Source organism: Protopterus annectens, chromosome 3.part0 (assembly GCF_019279795.1).
Source record: "Protopterus annectens isolate FY-2018-M chromosome 3.part0, PAN1.0, whole genome shotgun sequence".
In the NCBI taxonomy this organism is placed as follows: domain Eukaryota; kingdom Metazoa; phylum Chordata; order Ceratodontiformes; family Protopteridae; genus Protopterus; species Protopterus annectens.
This window is the reverse complement of record NC_056731.1, coordinates 1,119,355,506-1,119,380,041: the sequence shown is the minus strand read 5'-3', so window position 1 is coordinate 1,119,380,041 and position 24,536 is coordinate 1,119,355,506. Positions and strand designations below refer to the sequence as shown.

At 39.1% G+C, this 24,536-nt stretch overlaps 1 protein-coding gene across 1 annotated transcript in view; it reads right to left on the bottom strand.

Moving 5' to 3' along the window:
* Positions 1-24,536, bottom strand: part of OSBPL1A (oxysterol binding protein like 1A) — a gene marked incomplete in the record, with an annotated part of 2,690,541 nt that overhangs the window by 470,011 nt on the left and 2,195,994 nt on the right. The window contains 1 exon segment of the mRNA XM_044065352.1: positions 4,392-4,526. Coding sequence (XP_043921287.1) covers positions 4,392-4,526 — 135 coding nt within the window.

The following is a 24,536-nucleotide window of genomic DNA, read 5'->3' as shown; positions in this document are numbered from 1 at the left end:
AGCCTAGACCTAGAAAAGGCTTTTGATTCTATTAGTTGGTCTTATCTACAGAAGATTCTGATTGGTTTTGAATTCTCCTCAGATTTTGTTAACTTATTAATGAAAATTTTTAATGGGGGCATAAGCGTATGTGAAAATCGGATCATGTCTATCCTCACCACTAGAAATCCTCAAGGGAACTAGACAAGGTTGTCACCATTATTGTTTGCTTTTTAATGGAACATTTTACTACATATATCAGAAACAAGCAAAATATAAAAGGCTTTCAAGTTAATAAAGACTATTGTCCTAAGATACAATTATTTGCTGATGATATGTTGTTAACATTGGGTGATATTCATGGCTCTTTGCATGATGTTATAAATACCTTAAGCAAGTTAGAAAGAATTTCAGGGCTTACATTTAATCATAATAAATCCAAAACATTACTAATTAACAAAAAGATCAACAAAAACCTAACAGAGAATAAATAGCCTGTTACTTGGGAGAATGATGTATTAGAATATTTGGGTGTCAGTATAAAGAGTACATGGAAAGAATCTGTTAAATTAAACTACAATAATTTAATAACCACCATTAGTGAACTAATCAAAAGATGGAATCAAATGTTCTTCACAATGGAGGATATGCTCTCTCTAATGAAAATAATTTTACCTAAAATTTTGTTTTATATACAGTCATTGATACTAACCCCCTCCCAAAAACTTATTTAAAAATTAGATTCCATGCTACTTAAATTTTTATAGTTCCCCTTAAAACCTAGGATTGCATATAAATGGCACATTAGAGCTTGAAACAATACTGGGACAGCATTCCCTAGTTTAGATCTTTATTACAAACCAGTTACAATTAATGTAATATTACACTGGATCTCATCTACCTATATATCTGACTGGAAAATAATGCATGAGATTCATTAACTGATGTCAGAACTATAGAAAATAAATTTAAGGAACAATACGGAATAAGTACAGTTCATTGGCTTTTATGTGAATTTTGTTTATTTAATAAGAAGTTTGATCATTTTTCTTATGGTATTAGTCAAATATTTAATAACTTTGAAAAATATAATTGATTACAATTACAACATTAAAACAATTCCTATTTCTTATATTCCCTATAGCATACTCCCCTGATTGCCTAGATTCTTTCAACATCAATGCAATGCAAAAATTAAAGGAAAATAACTTGATATTTATTGAAAATAAGAATATTAAACCACTAAACTCTTTTCTGTGTAGTTTTGATAATAGTCAAGACAGTTGGTTGTTTATACACTCATTATGGCAGTTTATAGAAAAGAAAATGAGAGTATCAATCAACCTAGAGAGTGAATCTATACCTAGTTTGATCCAGCTTTTTATTAGGTATCTTGAAAAGACAGATGATCAAAAATTAAGTATCTCACCTATCTATACAATACCAAGAGAAGACGCTCTAAAGTTTGACTCAGATTTTTTGGAATTACTGTGTAAAGATTAATGGAAAACAAATATCTGATGAATCTAAAAAAATGTTACTGAAATCTACGTATGGTACCTCTTCTTCATTATACTGGAGACTGTATACATGGACATTTATGAATAGTAGTTTCTAAAATCCACATAAAATAAATCTTGTACTCAAAACCAGTGAAAGTAAATGTTGGAATTGTGATGAATTACTAGAGGCCAAATGGGTTCACATGTTCATTGAATGTAGAAATGTTCAGTACTGGAAAGACTTCAGATATTTTGTGAAGGCTTTATAATCTGACAATTCCTATACCTAATGTAATACCTAAATCTTAGATTCTGTTACTCTGGTCAATTCTTGCAATTGCCAGAAAAGTTATTACTTTGAAATGGAAAAGTAAACAAGATTTGATGTGTAAAGGATTTATTAATTTAGCAAAAGTTGTTTGTAAAAAAGAACTGCAAACCATTTGTTATAGAACTCATAACATTACTCTTAAAAAAATAACATGGCGAAAACCTTTTGAACAAATACTGATAACTTATCATGGATAAATGTAATACTGTAAATAGTTTTGTTACATGTACAATGAAAACAAAAAAAGTGTTTTTGGAAAGAAAAAAAAGAGAAGACTCTTTCTGGATAACTTAACCTTTGAAAACCAGTTCTACTTAAATGGCTTCCAAGGTATTAAATGTCTGATTCTCTTTAAACACAGACTAAACATAAGTGTATTAACTAACCTTGCAAAAATGCCCTTTCATCTTAAGACTTTGTATTAACTTAAACTGAATTCTGCTCAGAACCAAATTCATCAGCTTATAGAACTTAAAATATGTGTACTTTCTGATAAATCCAGTTACAGAGGTGTCATGAACTTATAGTTGGAGTACTGCTTTCCGATATCATTAGAAAAATTCATCACTTAACATAAAACGTGTGTGCTATCCATCTATGTATGTATGCATATGGGAACAATTAAACTGGTCAAATTGTAGTGTTGACTTAATTTGGTAGACAGGAAGGTTGATTGACATTTGTGTGAGGTCAAATTAATAATGGGGTTTGGAAATATGCTCATTCCTAGTTCCTCTGCAATCTCAGAGTTGGAATTTTATGTAACAGGGGATGTTGGGGGGAGTGCAAGGCAGCTTGTCGTCCCTCCCCCTGCAAAAAAAACATATTTCTTGGAGCAGGTATCTTGATTTGCTGATGTGCTATTGTCTACCTTTTTCTCATCAATATAGTGAAAACATGATTATTATCAGTATATCTGCGTGTGCGTTTAAAAAATAAAATTTATTTTTTTGCAGGGGGAAAGCCTCCTTGCACCCTCCACGCTCCCTGCTAATTATTTATACTAACTCTGAGATCACACAACAGTAAGGAAAGGGCAAATTGCCTAACCCATCTGCAATGAGATCCCATATAAAAGGCTGCTGACAAAAATCTCCATCTGAAAGAATGCTTCATAATATGGGTGCTCAATCTTTTTACAACAGAAAAAAGCATTTACTCATGAAAGTGCTTGTTCTTTCAGAATGCAAGCATAGGCATACATACACACACACACTTTATACTCTCATTTCTTTTTTGTATTGCATGCTATGAGATTTTTCTTTGAACATGCACACTGGTTTGTCTATGTGCCATTGCTGACTTTTTTAAACCTTTTTTCATGTCAGATGCTGAAAGTATGATTAATTTCAATTTGTGTGTGTGTGTGTGTGTGTGTGTGTGTGTGTATATATATATATATATATATATATATATATATATATATATATAAACAAACATTCAAAGAGTGGTCACTTTAGAATGAATATAAAGTTATCGAAAATATGAAAAAGCCCCTTGCACCCTCCGCTAACTATATATACTAACTCTAACATCACACAAAGGGTAAGGACAAATTCTCTTACCTCACTGTAATGCGATTTCATACAAAAGGCCGCATGCAAAAAAACTCCATATAAAAGACATTCACTCATATGAGCATTTGCTTTTTTTACAACTAAAAAAAGTGATCACTCATGTGAATGTTCACATTTTCAGATTGTAACCATATGTGATTATGGACTTCAGAAGCATACATATTAATTACTGAAATAAGTAAAATTATGTTTCCTTGTACATACTGTTTGAAACGCAACAATCTTCATGAACAAAAGTACCTTTCTTACCTGCGATCTTAAAGAGCAAACAACTACATATCAAACTATTTTAAATGATTTGTTTTCTGTAAGGCACTTAATCATCAACATGGATTACTCTGTGCACAAGACTAAAGCTGTCCTATTTCATCACATGTATTAGATGTAAAACTGGAATGTTTGGGCAAAAAATGGCCACAAGGAGCTGATATACCTTACTGTACTGCAAAGAAACAAAAGCAATGTTAGACATATACATCATGCATGTTTTACTTATTTGGAAGTACTAAGTGATTTTTGCAGAACTCAGTATCAGCTACTTCTCATTTATAGAACAGATTTTGAAAATAACAGAGCAAGCCAGCCAAATGAATTCCTGGGAATCTGTATTAACCAGGGCATCATTATAGAGTTAATACATCTGTTTCAGTGCCTGTAGTATTTAATATAACTCATAACAAAATTGACATCATTAAAAGTTCTTATTGATGAAAATCCAATCTTATTTTCTACCACACAACTTCAGTACATGCAAGCAGTTTTAAAATGCTGCATTTCTGAGTACAGTCAGCACAGGTCGAATCATTAGACATGATTTTTTTTCTTTTAAGTTTAAAAGTATTACTAAAAAAAATAAATATGACAAACTACTTGCAGCTTCATATCATGGTTTAGTCACTGACAGAACTTGATGATGTTTGCTAGGGGCGTCCCCAGATCATAATAAGCACAGCTCTATAAAGGAATATAAACTAATGAAACTATACACTTGGAGTAAAGTACCTGTAATCTCTCAACAGAATCTGAGCAGTCATTTAATTTGTGGATGAGGTATGTGTGTTCCATGTACTCAGTAAGTCGCTGCAGGAAGCTGAGAGGCTCATTAAAAATGACTGGCATTGTAATTTTGGACAGCTCCTATAAACAAAAAATCATGTTTTATTAAATAACAGCAAGAAACCAAGTTTATTCATCATTACTAACACTACCATAATTTACCTTTAATATAAACATCCCAGATTTCAATCAGGTCACAAAGACAAACTTAAATGGCTAGCTGCAAAACACCTAGTATGAATTGCACCATAGTGCATAGCCTGATTTGGTGCTGAAAAGAGATGCATCCAAGCTTCCTTTTAAAAAGGCCATACTCAATAATCCAGAAGCACCAATGTACAAATGGGTTTTGTGATGCAATTTTTATAAATTAACTACACAAGAGAAAGTGTACCGAAATTCTTCTAGAAGGTGATGCAGTTAGCTAATAAACCATTAGTGGACAATATGGTCAGGAGACTGTGCTATCTTCAGTGAAGGGATGAAAACAGATGTTGTAACCCCCATTCAAACACTACATGGAATGATAGTAGCCGTCAAGATACAGTCTTGTTGTAGCAGTTTATTTGCATGGCGTTAGAACAGGTTGTCTGAAGAAGAAGACAGCCCTGAAAGCATAAGAACTGCCTGCTTCATATTCAGTTCAAAAGTCATCTCTACAATATACAAACTGTTTACATTTAAGTGTTAATGCACTACACCACAAACCTGAGTTTGTAATTAATTCTTATAAAATTTTAATCTTAATCACACACTGCTGATATACAATGTACAAGTGAGGTCATATTCAGCATTCTAATTAGCCCTCTTCCTTGTATATTTGTGTGTGCGTTTATATATATATATATATATATATATATATATATATATATATATATATATATATGGTTTACTATCAAATGGTTGAAATTCATACGGTCTAATGTTCATTTGATCAGCCCATATGGTCGACATATTAAGTGCTTCATTTGGTCGGCAGGAAGTGCATGCAACAGGGCAAGGATATACCCTTGTCAACACTATAGTGTGATCTCGGAGTTGAAATATTTAAGTAGCAGGGGGTGTGAGGGGCACAGCCCCATTACTGTCAGCGCTGCAGGTGTTTTTTGGCCATTTAAACTTTGACATTTTTTTTCAGTATTTTGAATGTTTGGTGTAATGACTTTCGACATTATGATTGTCGACCATATGAATTTCAGTCTTTTGATAGTAAATATATATATATATATATATATATATATATACATACACACACACACACACACACACACACACATATATAAAGATACAAATATTTGTATACATATAGATATATACATACACGCACACATATATATATATATATATATATATATATATATGATATGAACCCATATATATATATATATATATATATATATATATATATATATAGTTAGACATACACATACATATAATATACAGTATGCTAACATTGATCTCTGTTTTGTTATTCATTAACAATGGTCTACACTCAGTTGTGATAATATTGTAAGTTTAGAACAATGTACCAGACTCATTTTAACCTAATCATCTATGAGCTTCTATATATAGTTGTGCTAACCAAGGCTGTGACTGAAATTGGTTTAAAACAATAAAGCAAACTGCTTACCAGAAAGAAATCTGTATTAAACTCTCTGGGGGAGGAAATGTCAGGTATGATCAACACCTGCAAATTCAGCTGCAAAGGACAAGAAGAAATCACCACTACTCACCTGAACTAGAGCCACAAGTTTCACAATAAACTGGTAAGACTAGGGTGCAACTTTTAGTAACTAGTATGTCAAGTGGCTTGTAACTATGTCAGCAAATAACAATGACACCTTCCATAGCCAATGCACCACAAGACCTGTGTTTGGCAACCACACTGTTTTGTTAAGTAACATGATCATTCTAATACATGCAGGTCAGAAGTAGCAAAGGCCAACTGCTAAGCACCATCATGCTGAACTTCCAATGTCTTTATATTAAACTCTTTTCAGACCACATCTCCTGTTTATAGGGCTCCACTCCAAAAGAACATCAGACTCTTAAACTACCTGCATAATCAGTTTTCTGGGAGACACATATGAGGGATGTGGTCTTGATCATGAGAGTCTGCCTACTGTGGAACATATGAGGAAAACAAAAGGCATGTTTAAGACCTGCAATAAGTATGTCACAGAAATACAGTGGACAGCAACACCCCTGAGCATTCTACTTAATATACCCATTACAAAAGGTCACTTGATAAAACTACACAAAGAAAGGTCAACATGGGTAAACATCAGCATCAGCTTCCATTGCAGAGTGATCTGTCCATGCAACAAGCTACTAAACAATGTTTTGGCCCCTTCATCTGATCAACTTTACTAGGCTCAGTACTCAAGCAATATTTCAAAGCCAGTGGTCTGACTATTAGTGTCCACATGAATGTGAACATTTATGCAAATTATACAGGCCACAGGAAAACGTCAGTGGCAGTCCTTACTTCTCTTCAGCTTTTGCCTTCTAAGATGTTTCATATGACAAAGCCTGCAGAATAGTACAAGCTAATAAGAAAAATTATTTCAAAGGATAAGTATGGACCACTGCTGGTATGTGTAAGACTCATGCTCAGTAGTGCAGTGCAAAAGAGTAAATTTGTGTTCAACAACTCTGTCATTTCCCAGTATCTAAAGTCTCCAACAGTTTAACAGTCCTTCTTTAGCTGACGTTGTTTATTCTGTCTTTAATAACTGGATGAGATACAATGGACTGTTTTCAGAAACTATCCATAGGCTTGGTTTGTTTAGCGAGTTGATCAAAGTTAGAAAGAATGTACACGGATTTTGCCAGAACTGCATACCAGTCTACAAGATGAAGTTAATTTACAGCATCTTGACTTAAACCACTGTGCTACATTGACAGTAGAAAAAATAACCTACATCATATCTTGTCAAATGACAAACCATGTCCCAGAAGTCAAGGAATATTACCATATATGCAGGCAGAATTACCTGGAAATCTGGCAGCTCATCTGATGCCATCTGCAGCTCACTCAGTTCTACACTGGTTCAATGGCTCAACAGTATCAGTTCTGTGATCTCAAAAACTCCAAGATAACAAAATCCATGTAATATTTTTTGGAACTTATAACTGCCTCAAGTTATGCAGTGATGCCTAAAAACTCATTGGCCCAGTTGGTGGTCCAGCATGGCAATCAAAATATCTTAAGCTCTGGCTTGACTCATCTTTTAGTTTCTCTACTCAGATCTACAAGGTAGAAAATAAAAGTATGCCAATGCCCTGTGCATGGAACAGTATTAACGACCATCTATCCAAAGTGGGCAGGCTTGCAATTCTTGCAGTCGTTAAAGGTGGTGTACTTGCTTTCCACTCTCGAGTACTCCTTACCCATTTTTGCCAAAAACATGCTCAAATTCCCACATTACAAAACTGTGTCTGTTTTACTTTTAAAACAGATATGAACCTTCATCAGTTCCCTTCAATTAAGCAAGCAGGCTGGCTTCCAAATGGACAATGACCAAACTTTTCTTGTGGGCACACTAAAACACAAGTGCCTTCATGTGGACCTATTAACTTATTTCTGTTAAGACCTCCTGATTCCTGTGTTCTCTCACTTATCTCACTCCTCTCAGTTGTAGGTGCTGACAAGGCATGTTTCACTTAGGCCTTTCCACTTATGGCTGGCTACCTTCAATTAAGATCTTCAGCAAACCGCTGCAAATGTGTGTACAGCAGAAAAGTGAAGGCAGTTAAAACTAGATAACAACCTAAACTTTCACAGCTGTTTTGTATAACTGCAAGAGTTGCATACATTGTATCGAATAGTACAACGAATTGGGTGTGTGTGTGTGTGTGTGTGTGTGTTGCCTTGCCAACTGACTGTTGTGTGTGGAGAAGAAAAGATCTATTTATTTAATTTATTTATTCATTTGAGGTGTTTCCCACAGTTGGATCAATTTAATGTAAGATTCTGATTCAATTTCTATTTAAGAAGGTGTCTGTCCTGGTCCTGCTCAACTTGTCTGCCAGTAAATTTTGCTCTGACAGTATGCAACATGCCTGTAGAGTGAGATTACGCTGAAAAGCTATATCCCAGGCAACCATGGCTGGTCTGCATAAAGGGTATGGTCTAGCTCCCTCTTGTTTGTTTAAGCACCATGTCACTGTGGTGTTGTTTATTGTTATTTAGATTATTTATATGTGCCAAATTCTCATTTATGTTTGCAGGTTTTGGTCTATCTGTTGTGTTCCAAAGACCCTACACTTTTATCCCTGTAGATATTACTCCTATAGCAAAGTCTGAGGTGTCTGTTGTTACAGACTGTGCTGGATCTGTGATGGAGAATGACAGACTTGGATTCTGATAAATTGGGTGTCTCCACAAAAATCTCCCTTTTCACAAATCGCAAACCAGGAATACAGAAAGTTATGGAATGTTGTTTTTGGGACAATACAAAATTCAGGTACCACTGGATTTTTATCATGTGGAGACTTACAAGAAGAATCATAAGAATCACAGAAGCCATAAGAACCAGAATTCTGAGAAACTGCCTGGCTGCGACATCAGTCTGAGTGGAAAAACTCAAGAATATTTCTAGATATACATCTACTTTTTCCTGTAGAAGAAAGGCTCTTTCAACTATTAGATATCACAGAGGGGAAAATAAAGTGAGGCAGAGTTAAACAATATTTGTGTATGTTCTCCTGGCACCATGGATTGTGTAGGAGATTCCTTAGCAATGTGAGAGATTCCTGTCACTTTGAAAAATACACTGAAAAGATAAATCATATAAATAAAGAAAACTGCGAATACAATACAGTCTGCAGTGAGCTATCCTAACCAAACACTTTCTGAATACCCTTAGAGAAGTGGATAGACCAAAGGGTAATACAAAGAACTGATAATGTGATCCAGACACAGAAAACCTTAAAAATGCCTAAAATCTAGATCTATAGGAATGTAATGATATGCAGCTTTTAAATCTAAGCTGACGAGAAAACCCAAATGAGCAATAAGGGGTAACAAGTTGCAAAGGGATAACATTTTAAAAATGGGCACTATCACAAACAGATACAGAGAGGAAATACCCAGAGCTGGTCTCCAAGAATCTTCTTTCTTTGGTACCAGAAACATTCTTGAAAAACAAAAACATTCTCCAAACTGAGGAAAAATTACCACTTCTATCACCCACTTGAGACAGTAGATGCTGAATGACAGGAAGGAAAAGAAGAGCTTGGTCTGGCAGATGGGGAATCCCTCAAAAAGGAGGGACAGACACTCACGGCTATCTATAACATTGATGGATTACTTTTATTGCCCATCTGTCTGAAACTACATGCTGTTAAAGACAGAAATGGAGGCTTAGACTTTCTGGAAGGATTAAGGGTTTGCCAGTGTACGAAGAGGGAGGGAAGATGTATGCAATTATTCAGACTTATTAGACTGCCTTTTGTTCTGGAACCTCACTGCCATTGCTTTTTAGACATTCGCTTACCAGCAGCTTCCTCAGTTTACTGATTTTGTTTTTTAAAGAAGGTTGTAAGGGTAGCATTAAATCCCTTGGCAAATTTGGAGAAGGAAGGCTGAAAAATTCTTGAATCAGCTTACCTTCATCATCACACTTCTTTAAGTATCTGTGTAGCAGACAGTCAAAAAAACTAACTCTCTATCCAAAAGATTATTCAAAATTTCAGCTTTGACATCTTCTGAAATGCAGCTGGGCAAAACTCCTGATAACAGTTCCTGTAGCATCAGCAAAATCATGAGCACATTTCAAACAATGAGTAGCCCCTTGAGACACAATCAAGTAACACAAAGTTGTTTTTTTCCTAAGAAGAGAAAACAGATGCCATAATATTCCTTGTGCTCTCAACAGTGGCAAAGAACTTTAACACAGGAGTTTGACAGCTGAGAATGCTAAAAATAAGTGCTGCAAAAATACGCTTTTTTCCCATATCTATGAAAAGCTTTCCTGTCTTTGTCAGGAGAAAGACATGTATTAACCAGATGTTCAGTAGGTTCACTAAAGCAACAGCTGCTGGGTCTGACCTGGGATGAGTAGATAAATACGTATAAGCTTGACAGGAGTCAGGGAAAAAGATAACTGGTCAGAGTCAACCATCTGTGGCTGAGGCACTTTAGCAGCCTGATGTAGTGGCAAAGGCTGTTTAGTATTTTTTCTTTTTGTGGCTATAAAAGGAAGAACTGAGGAACTGGTAGACTGTTCCATGGTTAAGCTGAAACGAAGCTCGATTCCCAGGAAAGCCTGGTAGCAGCAGTTGATAAAACAGGTAAGAAGTAAGAATAAATTTAAGTTTTCATAGGTAGGCACTAGGCTATTGGCCCTAGGGCCTATATAAGCCTAGCCAAATGGTACCCTGGCTTTTGCCACCCAGGAAAATTATTTTCCTGTGCCCCTGCCAAGCAAAGCCACAGAAGTGATCCCCAGGGTGAATTTCCTATCTCCCATCCAATCATCAATATTTTTCTTGAAGAGTGCTAATGAGGAGGTTTGTTTGGTATAGATAGGTAGTTTGTTCCAGAGCATGGGAAGTCTCTGAGACAGGAATCTATCCCTCCAGCATGCTCTGTTTATTGTGGTGACAAGGTTTAAGTCCCTATAGCGTGTAGCTCGGAGGGACTGGGATTTCTTTACGTGGAGCATGTCCAACAGCTCTGGGTTTGACATAGCTTTGTATGTTAGGCAGAAATCGCCTCTGAGTAGGTGATATGCGACAGAGTAAAGCTGGAGTTTTTTGAGACGGTCTGCGTAGGCCATCTGTTTGAGGCCGGTAATCCTCTTTGTGAGGTATTTCTGTGGCCTTTCCAGTTGTTGTAGACATCTTGTGAGGTACATATCAAAAGGGGCATTGTACTCTATAATGGGTCTAATAAGTGACGAGTAGTGGGGAACAGTGACCTGTTTTTTCCTGGATGAGAAATCTTTTATGATGAGGAGTGCCACGTAGAAGGATTTCCTGACTACTGTAGTGATGTGATTTATCAAAGGAGAGACTACTGTCCACCTGTGTCCCAAGGTCTCTTATCACACTTTTGGTGTTAAGTAGACTACCACCTATGGTGGTAGTTCATGGGTACACAGTAAAAAGTACTTTAAACACACCTACCCTGCCCCCATCAGCAAAATTAACACAACATTTACCACAGAAAAAGTAGTTTTTAAATTAGTTCAAACAATTGTTTTCCACAAATGTGGAAAATAACTCTTGTGTTTAAAATCTACTAAACGTCACATGACAGTCAATAAAACCACTTTTTCCTAGCTTAAAATTAATATTTTCATAGAAAACATTCAATTTCTGTCATAAAAAGTAGACATCGAAGTTTTCCCCCAGTAGGAACTTACCTGGCCAGCAATGGAAGGTGTTAACTGACTGTTGTTCCTCAAAGGCTCACAAGAGGAGCACTCTTCAGCAGCAAGAAAGCTCTGAAGGGTTTGGCACCTAGACCTTTCTTTTTAGTCAGCTCGGCTCAAGATGACTAATGCTTTGAGTGCATGGGAGATGCTCTGAAGCTTTGAAAGCTGGCTAGCCTTTACACCTTTAGCAGGATATAACCCATATAAACTAAGGCTGCTGCAGCGGTGATTCTAATGATAAACATTTCCTGGTCAATGGCAATGTCTGACATGTCCTTAAGCATAACCAAAAACTTAGCAGACATACAAACTATTCTGTCTTTGTGGCAAATCACACAACAGGAAAAGCACACAGTTAATAGTTCCCACATCTTTGTAGCAAAAGTGACTGCCATAACAAGGGGTATTTTCCAAGTAAGAAGCTTGAAAAAAGCCAAACAAAAATCATTTCAAATGGAGTTATTCCTTCTCAGTTCAAATACCAAAAAGAAAGCATGTTTTTCTTGGGGGGGGGGTTCAAGTGGAGAAAGTACAGTTGTGTACACTTACCATAAATGTAGATGCTCAAGTGTATTCACTGTTGCAGTCATCACATTTGGGTTATCTGCCTGCAGGTGGCCCTCAGCCAGCATGAATACCAGAGTCTTTGGATTTCTGCATCGGATGCTGTTGCTTCTTCCATGACATCAGATCATCAGGGGTATAAAACATGCAGCTGATGCCAATACATCAGTTTTTCTGGCCCCAGATGTCGGGTGCCCCCACAATAGGAAGCCATTATATGGTATGGTACACCCCCATCAAAAAGCAAATACACATGAAAAAATATATATACCAAATAAGAAGGAAAGGTAGAGCCAAGAGAAGTCAGGGAACTGGAGGGAGGGAAACCAGGACTGCAACAGTGAATACACTCGAACATCTACATTTATGGTAAGTGTACACAACTGTACTATGTTCTTCGTGTTTCACTGTTGCAGTCATCATATTTGGGTTGATTCCCAAAGCTAAGGAAGGGAGGAGGTAGTTAAAGAACATTAGGGCCAGCTATTAAGCCCTGCAAGACTGCTGTGGCAAATCCAGCTCTGGATTTAGAAAAGATAGGCAGGTGGAAATGCTTGGTGAAGGTATGTACAGAGCTCCAGGTAGCAGCTTCCAGGATGTCCCTGGTAGGGACTCCTCTGAGAAATGCCGTAGAGAGGTAGATGCAGTCCTGGTGGAATGTAATCTTATCCCCTGTGGGGTAGGTTTTCCATGGTGCTAATAGCAGAAGTGAATGCAATGGGCTATCCATTTGGAAATGGTTTGCTTTGAAATGGCCTTCCCCTCTGCCCCTGCAGCAAAGCCAACTAGCAGCTAGTCACATTTTCTGAGAGGCTTAGTCCTATACAAAAAGAATCTAAGTTGTCTGTGCACATCCAGAGAGTGCAGTATCCGTTCCCCTTTGTTTTGTGGATTAGGGAAAAAAGTAGGGAAGTGAATGGACTGGTTTAGGGCCACACTCGACACCACTTTGGGCATAAAGGAAGGATTAGTCCTGAGGGAAAACCTGTCCGCATGGAAGATAATGAAGGGTTCCACTACCATGAGGGCCTGTAATTCAGATACTCTTCTTGCTGAAGTGATGGCTAGAAGTAAGGCTGTTTTCTAAGAAAGGAATTTCAACTCTGCTGTTGCAGCTGGCTCAAAGGTAGGAAGAGTCAGCTTTTCCAATACAAAGTTAAGGTCCCAGGCTGGAGTGGGAGTTCTCCTGGAGGGTCTTAAATTTTTGGCCCATCTAAGGAATTGTTACAGCTAGTGGTGATAGAAGAGGGTTGGCTCAGTATTATAATGTGCTGAAATGGCAGAGGCATGCATCTTAATTGACAAGAAGGAAAGACACTTGTGGAGCACTTCTGTTAAGTACTCTAGAATATGAGGTAAGCTGGGCACCATTGTGCCCATCCCCTGAGCCTGGCTCCAGGAACAGTATATTTTCCACTTCTCAGCACAGGATTTTGTGGTACTAGGTCTCCTTTCCTCCAGAATGACATCCCGCACCTGCTTACTGAGGGAAGCTAGAGGACAGTTTATGGAATTAAGCCGGGCTGCAAGGTTCAGGGTTTGAAGCCGAGGGTGCAGAATCTAGCCTGCCTGCTGGGACAGCAGGAAAGGGATCTGCGGCAGGTGCCATGGTTGTAGCAGTGACAGACTGTGCAAGAGGGGGTACCTGCGCTGGTGTGGCCAGTCTGGTGCAATCAGTATTGCCCTTGGCTTGTCCTGTCTGTCTGATCTTTAGTAGAACCTTCGAGAGGAGAGGCAGAGGGGGAAAGGCATAAACCGAGAGGCTTTCCCAGGTAAAGAACAAGGCATCCACTTCCCAAGCTTGACTGTCAGAAGCTCTGGTGTAGAATTTGTTCAATTGGTAGTTCTGAGGGGAGGCAAACAGGTCTTCCACAGGTCTACTTCTGGGGTCCCCCATTTGTTCCTCAAGAGGTTGAATATTTTGGGTTCCAGTTTCCATTTGTGTGGGTCCATGAGATGTCTGCTTAAGTCATCTTCCAGTGAATTTAGTTTGCCTGGCAGGAATTGAGCTTGTAGGTGCACTTGCTAGCTCAAGGCTGTGCTCCACAGTGCCATGGCTAGTCTGCAGAGAGGGTAGGAGTGGGTTCCCCCCTGCTTGTTTATGTACCACACAGCTGTGGTGTTGTCTGTCTTTACCAATAGTTGTCCTGGAAGAATAAGGTCTTTGAAGGCTGTCAGAGCATTCTGTACAGCTAACATTTCTTTTTGATTGATATGCAGGTGCATCTGTCTTGGTTTCCATTTGCCCTGAATGCACTGCCCTGTCATGTGAGCCCCCCATGCATAGTCTGATGCGTCTGTTAGGGTTTGGGCAGCAGGGGGTCGAGTGAAAGGGAGTCCCTTGTTGTGGTAGCAGGCCTCTGCCCACCAGAGGAACTCTGTCCTTAGACAAGGAATCATTGTTTCCAGGTCCTGAGAATGTTGACACCATAGACATTTTAGATACCATTGGAGTTTCCTCATATGCAGTCTTGCATATGGAATTAGCAGAATGCAAGAGGCCATGAACCCCAGAGCTTATTTTCCTTGCAGGTAGCTGGGTTTTTGTGGCGAATAGTTTGAAGTAGGTTGTGAAATAAACTTGTTTCTCCGGAGTGAGGAATGCCATCTGGGAAGTTGTGTTCAAGCTTGCTCCCAGGAATACAATCTGTTGACAGGGTACTAGGTGAGATTTCTTTTCATTGATGGTGTACCCCAGTGAGGTTAGAAGTTTCTTTACAAATGCCAGGTGTTGTAATAGCAAACCCTGGTTTTCTGCCTGAATCCGACAATTGTCCAAGTATGGGTAAATTTGAATATTTCTCTGCCTGCAAAATGCAATGGCTGGAGCTAGACACTTTGTGAACACCCTGGGCACAGTAGATAAGACAAAGGGAAGTGCAGAGAACTGAAAGTGCATGGAGCCCGCCCTGAAACATTGGCATTGTCTGCAGGATTCTCTTATTGGGATGTGCAGGTAAGCTTCCTTTAAGTCTAGGGTTGCCAGCCAGGCATCCTTGGCTAGCACAGGAAGAAGCTATTGAAGAGTTAGCATTTTGAATTTTGGAACCACCAGAAAGGTGTTGAGAATAGAGAGGTCCAGGATAGGATGCCAGGAGTTTTCTTTTCTCGGTACCAGAAAAAGTCTTGAATAAAAACCTTGTCCCCTTAGTTCTGCTGGGACAGGTTGAATAGCCCTAATGCTGAGAACAGGGAGAACCTGCTGTTGGGTCTCCACCCACTGATTTGGGGGGAGGTCTGGCCAACCATTAGGGGTTGGTAGTGTGTGGAAGTGGAATCTGTATCCTCAGGAAACTATGTTCAAAACCCTTTTGTCCTGGGTAATGAGTTCCCAGTTTTTTGCATGCAGGGCAAGCTTTCCTCCTAAGGGAGCAAGTAGTTGAGCAGGGCTTGGAAGGGTTAAGGTTAAGTCATTGTGTCATTTTTCCGTGGGGGGGGGGCATACTACTCCCTGCTTTGGAAGTGGGAGCCCCCACTGCTTAGATCTGTGTGTAGCCTGAGACTGAAGTCTTGGTGGTCTGCTGTTCCGGGGTTTGAACTGAGAAGGCCTGGAAGGAACTGGAAAGGACCAGTTCTTTAAAGGCCAATGCCTACTGAATCTGGGAGGCTGTACTTGTAGAAAATCTTTAACAGTTTGCATAGATTTAGCCTTTTCCTCCATCCTTTTGAGGACTTCCTCTGCTTTGTTGCCAAAAAGGCGGTCTTGGTTTAGGGGTGCATCCAGTAATTTAACTTTAACATGATCTGGCAAGTTTTGTTCCTTACGCCAAGCATGCCTTCTAAGTACAGACCCAGTGACAGCAGCTCTGCAAGATACTTCTAAAGTATCAAAACCGCATTGCAAAGTATGTTTACCAACTTATTCTGCAGAATGCATTAAATCTTGGAAGTCTTTGTGTTCAGCACAGACAGGAATTGTTAGAAAAATATGTAATAGTAATATGCATGCTTAGTGCATTCGAGATTTAAAATGGTCAATACATTTATTCTGTTCACACTACATGAATCTGCACAGCTATTAGAAACTTAACAATAAGCATTCTATTTCTGCTAATGTCATGAAAATAATAAGTATTTAATTTCTGCTAATGTCATGAAAATAACAAGAAGTAATTCATTTCTGCTAATGTCATGAAACTTAAAGGGATATTCATTTCTGCTTATGCCATGAGAAAACATGTAGCTGCTAGAAGCTATTGATAGAGAAAACAATAGATGCTTGAAAGTTTAAACCGTAGCCAGCATTACTTGTACTAAAGCTAGAAATGTACCTTGAATCTAGACAAAATGTAACACATGTATTAGAACAGTACAATGGAAGAATTGAAAAGTTGAAATGGACTGACATAAGCCCAAGGCCAGGTTGTTTTTCTCAAAATGTTTTGCAGAACAGCAGATAATTTAACTTGGTCAGCAATACGTCTAGCAACATTTTCTGTAGAACATACAGAAAGCTGTGTCTAACTACGTCAGCAATAGAATGGTAACATTTTCTGTGTGACAGGAAGAAAACTGTATAAGAATAACATACTAATCACCAATGATTCAGACAAATCTTGTGCCTGCATGCTTTGTCTCCTTGCTGCAAGTAATAAATGGTGCCTTACTTGAACCTAACGTGAATTAATCTTTGAAGTTTTTTCCTTTGACAGATTGGTCCTTCGGACCGGAACCCTCTCTTCACCTTGGATCAGACAGGCCAGGTGGTTGAAACCATACGAGGAAGAAACCAAATCGTTTTTTCTTATCTGAAAAGCCATTCGACTGAATTGTCGTTCAAAAGAGGCCAGCCACTTTCTGATCTGCGATTGAAGGACGGGTCTCCACGAATTGATCAATCACGTGGGCTCAGGTAAGGTGAATCTACTTTTTTTTGTTTTCTGTTTTAGATCAGGGACTTGATATGTATTGTTTTTGTTAGACTGTATTTTCCTTACAAGTCAGGGACAAAAAAGATTACTGTCTTGTCACAGATCAGGAGAAACAGAATAGGTAGGCAGTCATTCTGAAGAGACTATAACAAAATCCGTGGTACCACGTTAAAAAATTAAGAGATGTTACGTAACGATAAAAGGATAGAACAAAATGGGTAATAATTGCACAAAAAGACCCAAAAATCCGCCGTTAACAGAAGACGCAAAATACATGCAGTCGCAGCTCGCCGACAATATTAAATATTATTCAAAATGGGTTAATAAGTATGAATTTGACAGAAAATTAGAAAATTCCTCGCATATCAAACTTGTCAAACAACTCAAAACTGATTCCAAAGGTCGGGTCAAAAAGCAACGTAAATTAGGAATTCCTCAGGCACACCGGTGGATTGAGGAAGTAAACCGTAGGGAACAAAAGAACAAGAATTCAAAAGCAATGTTTTTAGATAAGGAGGACAATAACTTAGTAATAGCATCAGCACCTCTGCCTCCCTTACCAGAATATGAAGCATGTGAACAGGTTAGTCCACCCCCACGATATCCTGTGGTCACTGAAGATAGAGACATTATGAAAACAAAACCATTTAAAATTAGAGATCCCATCGCGACCAGGTCTCGAACAAAGGCAGGTAACTCAGATGAAGGCATCGAGTTATGGCAAATGGTTAAAAATTCACAATCTATAAGTGAAGAAGAAGAAATATGTCCACTTATAGAAGTACTCAACCCTCAGGCAGGTCAAGACAATCAGGACCCAACTATTTTAGTATATAGACCTTGGACTCCGGAAGATATCCGGAAAGTTACTGAGGGAATCCCACATCCAAAGGTTAATTTTAGAAAATTCTCTGAAGATTTACAAGGAATGAGGCTGAGTTATAACTTAAACAGAGAAGAGGTAGAAAAGGTAGTTAGACAAATTGTAGGGCCAGATTGGTATATGATTAGTGGGAACTGGAATCCCTGTGATGCTGCACAAAGACCCCTCCCACATAGCAGCGCAGAATTGAACACCAGATTAAAAGGTCTTACAGACCGCATCTCTGAAAAAATGGAAACCTAGGGCAGACTGGACTTGCATTAATCAATGCATCCAACAAGAAGGTGAAACTATTGACCGGTATTATGCCAGACTATTAGAGTGTTTTAGTAACCACTGTGGAATGCAGGTTCCTGAAGATCAAACACAAGATTCCCCCATATGAACAGCAGTTAAAGAATGCATTTTTAAAGGGCAGTATTGCACCTATAAGCAGTTTTATTACAAAACACATGGTAGATCATTGTACAAGCAGGTTACAATCATTACTTGAATATGCTAGGCATGCCAAAAGGCATTTTAATAGCAAAAAGAAAAATAAAGCTCAAGTATTTTCTGCAGAAGATGGAGCAGATGTTTACATAGTACAGTCCAGGAAAAAGGGCAAGAAAAATGCACAGGGAAACAAACAATCTGATCAACGATCAGAGGACTTTGAAGGGCGAAAGAAAAGGGGAGAATGTTTTAAATGCGGTAAAAAGGGACATTTGGCAAAGGATTGCAAGAAAAATAAGAAGGCAACAACGGAAGACAAGGAGGGTAAGGACTGACTATATGGTAGTCAGGAATCACTAGAAGGGGCTAGCGAAGAAGGGATAAATGAGAATGTGATAGAGGGAGTAGAGGAAGTGCAGGAAGTTAGTGACAATGAAGAAGATGAAATATTAGACCTAGCTTTATTGAGCTTGGAGCTCTATTTAGCAGACATGAAACCAGAAGTTACACTCTTGGTAGAAGGGACGGAAGTCAAATTCTTGTGTGACTCAGGGGTATCATGAACCCTGATTCATCCCTCCAAACTACCAGAAAACACAGAGGTACCTGATTACATACTGGTCAAAGCAGCTAATGGGCAGCTGTATCAGGAGCCTCTCTCCCGTGACATTGCAATAACTGATCCAGTTTCAGGATTGACACAAAAAAGCAAAATTGTTGTTTCTGCAAAATGCCCAGTAAACCTCTTGGGCAGAGACCTCATGCACCTATCTGGTATAACAGTAGTCCCAACCATGCAGGGTATGGAAGCACAGCAACAAACTGATACCTTTGCAGTGCAATTGGAGGGTGAAATGTTTTATTGGTACAACCAGGAACTGGTTACGACTGGTCCAGGGACTGTGACCAAAAAGTTAATGAATGTAGCCGTCAGCAAATTCCCCTCCCTTGACATTGATAAGCAACACCTGTTGCACTGTACCCTGCATTTTTGTAATACACCAGGACCTGATAAGGAATATGAGCAAGAATTATTTAAGAATCATGCAAACAGATTGATATTGCATAACCTGTACTGGGACACAGAAGGGAACAGTGTAGCCAGCTGTTCATTGCCCCAGGAGTTCTTTGCACTTTATAAATCTAATCGATTACCACATGTTAGCTTAACCAAAAACAGAAATATAGAATGGGCAGACCTAGGAGAAAAAGTCACGAGATGAGAGAAACAGACAGAACTAGAACTGTCAGAACAGGGAATACAAATACAGAAGTTGAACTGGATAACTCAGACCAACCCAGCTGTGCACTTATAGTCTGGTGATTGACTGTTAAAGGAGGAAGAAAATGCCTTACGAAATATACCAGAGACTCTCTGGTCAACAGGAAAATCAGATGTAGGACTTATTCGTACAGCGGGACCAGTTACTATCATGCCAAAGTCAGCATTTAGACTACAAAAGAGGCAGTATCCCTTAAGAAAAGATGCAGAGGCAGGGATAAAGCCTATTAAAGCAGCCTTACTTAAAGGAGGGATACTAGTAGAATTTCCCGATTCACCATGTAACACACCCTTATTTCCAGTCAAAAAAGCAAATGGAGAATGGTGTATGGTCCAAGATTTACAAGCTGTGAATGATGCAGTAATACCAAGGGCACCTACGGTGCCAGACCCACACACCCTGTTGAATGATTTAAAACCTCAACAGAAGTATTTTTCTGTGGTAGACATCAGCAATGCGTTCTTTTCGATACCGATACACCCTGATAGCCAGTATTGGTTTGCATTCACATTTCAGGGGAAAAGGTATACATATAAGCGATTACCGCAGGGATATTGTGAAAGTCCAACGATATTCTCACAAGAAATGGCAAGCAACTTGGTGGGATTCACCCCACCAAGAGGCAGTCAGATTTTACTTTATGTTGATGACATCTTGCTGGCAGCCCCCACCCAGCAAGATTGTAGAGAAGATACCATAGCACTTCTACGATTTTTAGCCGCTGAAGGACATAAGGTAAAGAAAAGTAAACTACAGCTTTGGAAAAAACAAGTTAAATACCTGGGATATGTAATTATCCAAGGAAGGCAGAACATTAGATGAGGACAGGAAGGTAGCAATTTTGCAAGCACCAAAACCCACTACCAAGAAGGAAATAATGTCCTTCCTGGGTACAACTAATTTTTGCCGGAGCTGGATTCCAAACTATGCTTTGGAATCTGCACCGCTGACTGACCTTAAATATAAGAAGCCTATGGCAATGCAGGATTTGTTACAATGGACACCAGAGGCAGAATCTACTTTCTGCAAACTTGAAGCAGTTAATAGCGTCCTCATTAGTTCTGGGATTGCCAAACTATCATAAATATTTTTTCAAACTGTAGATTGTAAGCAGGGTTACATGACATCAGTACTGACACAACAGCATGGGGATAAGCAACGCCCCATTGCTTACTATTCATCACAACTAGACCCAGTGGCACGATCCTTACTCCACTGTGTACAAGCAGTAGTTGCAGCTGCAATGGCAGTACAGGCTTCAGCCTCAGTAGTCTTATTCCACCCTCTCACTTTAAGAGTACCTCATGCAGTCGCAATTATTTTAATACAAGAAAAGGTGGCATATCTTTCCCCTGCTAGGCATCTTTCCAGTGACTATATTGTTGAGCCAACCTCACATGCCAATTGAGCGATGCATGACTTTGAACCCTTCTACTCTGCTCCCAACCCCTGCAGATGGCACACCGCACCGCTGCCTGCAGGTAATTGAGCAAAAGACACTACCTAGAAAAGATCTCACAGATGTCCCCTTGGATGATGCCGAGGTGACATACTACGTGGATGGCTCGTGCAAAAGGGGTCCTGCAGGACAGAACCTAGTAGGATATGCAGTAGTTTCTGATACTGAGATTATAGAAGCAAAACCTTTACCACACAACTTATCTGCACAGGCAGCAGAATTGATTGCCCTGACACGGGCATGTACCTTAGCAAAGGGTAAATGTGTAAACACTTTTACTGACAGCCAATACGCTTTTTCTACTGTACATGTTTTTGCGCAACAGTGGAAAAATCTGGGAATGATAACATCTACTGGCAAACCTATCAATCATGCACAGTTTATTTTAGATCTTTTAGAATCTATTCAGTTACCTCAGAAAGTAGCCATTTGTAAATGCACAGCTCACACCAAGCAACAAGATAGGATTTCAAAAGGTAATGCAAGAGCTGATACAGCTGCAAAACAAGCAGCCACAGAAGTATTTCTTTTAAATGAGGAATTACAACCCTCTGAGATTTTAGACTTAGAAATGTTAAAAACAATGCAGACACTCACTACACAAGCTGAAAAACAACGATGGATAAAACGAGGAGCAATTCTCGAAAAGGGGCTGTACATCTCTAGAGAAAGGAAAATGATACTACCATCTAATTTGTTTAGATATGCAGCTTTGTTGAACCATGGGCAGTGCCATGTCTCAACAGTGGGGATGGTACAGCTGGTGAACCAGGTGTTCACAACGTACGGATTTAAAAACTACTCTAAAAAATTTTGTTTGACGTGTCAAATTTGTAACAAACATCACGCGCAGGGGGCAATAAAGCCCAAGCAAGGGAGTTTCCCTATACCACCATATCCATTTCACACTATCTGTATGGATTTCATAGAATTAATCAAATGTGAAAATAAGAAGTATTGTCTTGTCATTGTAGATATGTTTTCCAGGTGGGTGGAAGCCTTTCCAACCAAAAATCCAGATGCAGCTACGGTGGCAAAAGTACTTGTCAAGGAAATCATTCCTAGATTTGGCATTCCGGAAAGGATCTACAGTGACAATGGTACACACACTATAAATCAAACCATACAGCAGTTAAGTAAGCATTTTGGTATTTCTTTAAAAAATCATTGTGCATACCATCCACAATCTGCAGGGCTAGTTGAAAGGCATAATGGTATATTAAAAAACAAATTGAGAAAATTGACAGCTGAGACAGGGAAAAACTGGTTATACTGTTTACCCCTGGCATTGTTGAGCATGAGAACTGTCCCTACAGCAAAGGGATTGACTCCTTTTGAAAAGTTATTTGGAAGGGCTTACTATACACCCCAGCGGAAACTTCTCATGTTATCAGACCAGGAAGCTGATTTTACACTAGCTGAATATATGAGGAAATTAATGAATTCTAAACATCTGTTGCAGTCAAATTCTGTTTCAGACAGAAAACAAACCGAAACATCAGAAGTGGCAGTGACACCCAGAGACTGGGTGTGGATAAAAGTTATCAAGAAGAAGAATTGGTCGTCGCCAAGGTGGGAAGGTCCCTACCAGGTGCTTCTTTCGACACCCACTGCAGTCAAGATAGCAGAGCGAGCTTCGTGGATCCACCTGACGCACTGCAAACTAGTTAAGAACTTTGAATTGGACAAAAATATTACCTCTCCATCAGGGCCCTCAGCACAAAGTCTGGCTACAAAGGGGGGTCAGATCAATAGGACTGATCCGTCTCAACCCCAGTGAAGAAACCATCGGTGCTGAAGGTCCTATTAGGGCAGAGAGTAAGAACACGTGTCTGAAATAAAGATGACAGCATCCAGTAAGATCCAAATGCACCTATTCAGAAGAGTCGGAGAAAACAGAAATGCAGAAAGTACAGTTTTGTACCTACCATAAATGTAGATGTTCGAAGATCCACATTGCTGCAGTCCTTACACTTGGGGTAGCCCGCTGTCCTCGGTCTGCCCGAATATCAAAGTATAAGGCTGACGTCGGTCAAGGCGCATTAGACTGACATCAGGACGTCAGGGTACAAATGCGCATGACCGACGTCATATCCTCAGTCTTTTCTTGCCCCAGATGTCAGAAGACCCTAAAAAGAAAGGTCAAAACCAAAAGACAGCAAACAACCAACCAACCACCCTTGCACTAATAATATGTACAATATATACAATATAATAAAATTTACAACCCAACCCACACAACGCCTCTAACTACAGAGGGAAGGAGGGAGGAATTGGACTGCAGCAATCTGGATCTTCAACATCTACATTTATGGTAGGTACAAAACTGTACTATGTTCTTCATCTCACATTGCTGCAGTCCTTACACTTGGGTAGAATCCCAAAGCAGAGGTAAGGGAGGATGGCAAAACTATAAAGCAGCAGGAGCTGCCAAAATGCCCTGTAAAATAGCAGTGGCAAACCAGCCCTAGATTTAGAGTGAAGTGGAAGGTGATAAAGCTTAGAGAAAGTATGCACAGAACTCCAAGTAGCTGCCTCCAAAATATCTTTAGTTGCCACCCCTTAAAAAGCTGTCAAGTGGCAGTAGCCCTAGTGGAATGAGGCCTAATCCCAGCTGGAATCTCCTTACCATGATGGGAATAACAGAAAGCAATGCAAAACCCAATCCACTTAGAAATAGTTTGTTTTGACACAGGCTTGCCCTGAGAACTCAAAGCAAAAGAAACAAATAACTGCTGAGACTGCCTGAACCCTTTAGTTCTGCTCAAATAATATCGCAACTGCCTGTGTAGATCTAAAGTGTGCAAAATCTTTTCCCTTTATTTTGGGGATTTGCATAAAAAGTAGGCAAATGAATAGTTTGGTTTAAAGCCACACTAGAAACCACTTTAGGCATAAAGGAAGGATTAGTACAAAGATACCCTATCCTTATGGAAAATTAAGAAAGGCTCAACCGCCATAAGGGCCTGTAATTCAGAAACCCTTCTTGCAGAGGTAATGGCCAACAAAAAAGCAGTCTTCCATGATAAATATTTCAACTCGGCAGTAGCTGCAGGCTCAAAAGGTTGTAGAGTGAGTTTCTCCAACACAAAATTGAGATCCCAAGCAGGAGTAGGAGCTCTACGTGGGGTCTTATATTCTTTGCCCTCTAAGAAATTGCTTGAACAAAGGATGAGAAAACAATGGTGGGTCACAGTCATAGTGAGCAGAA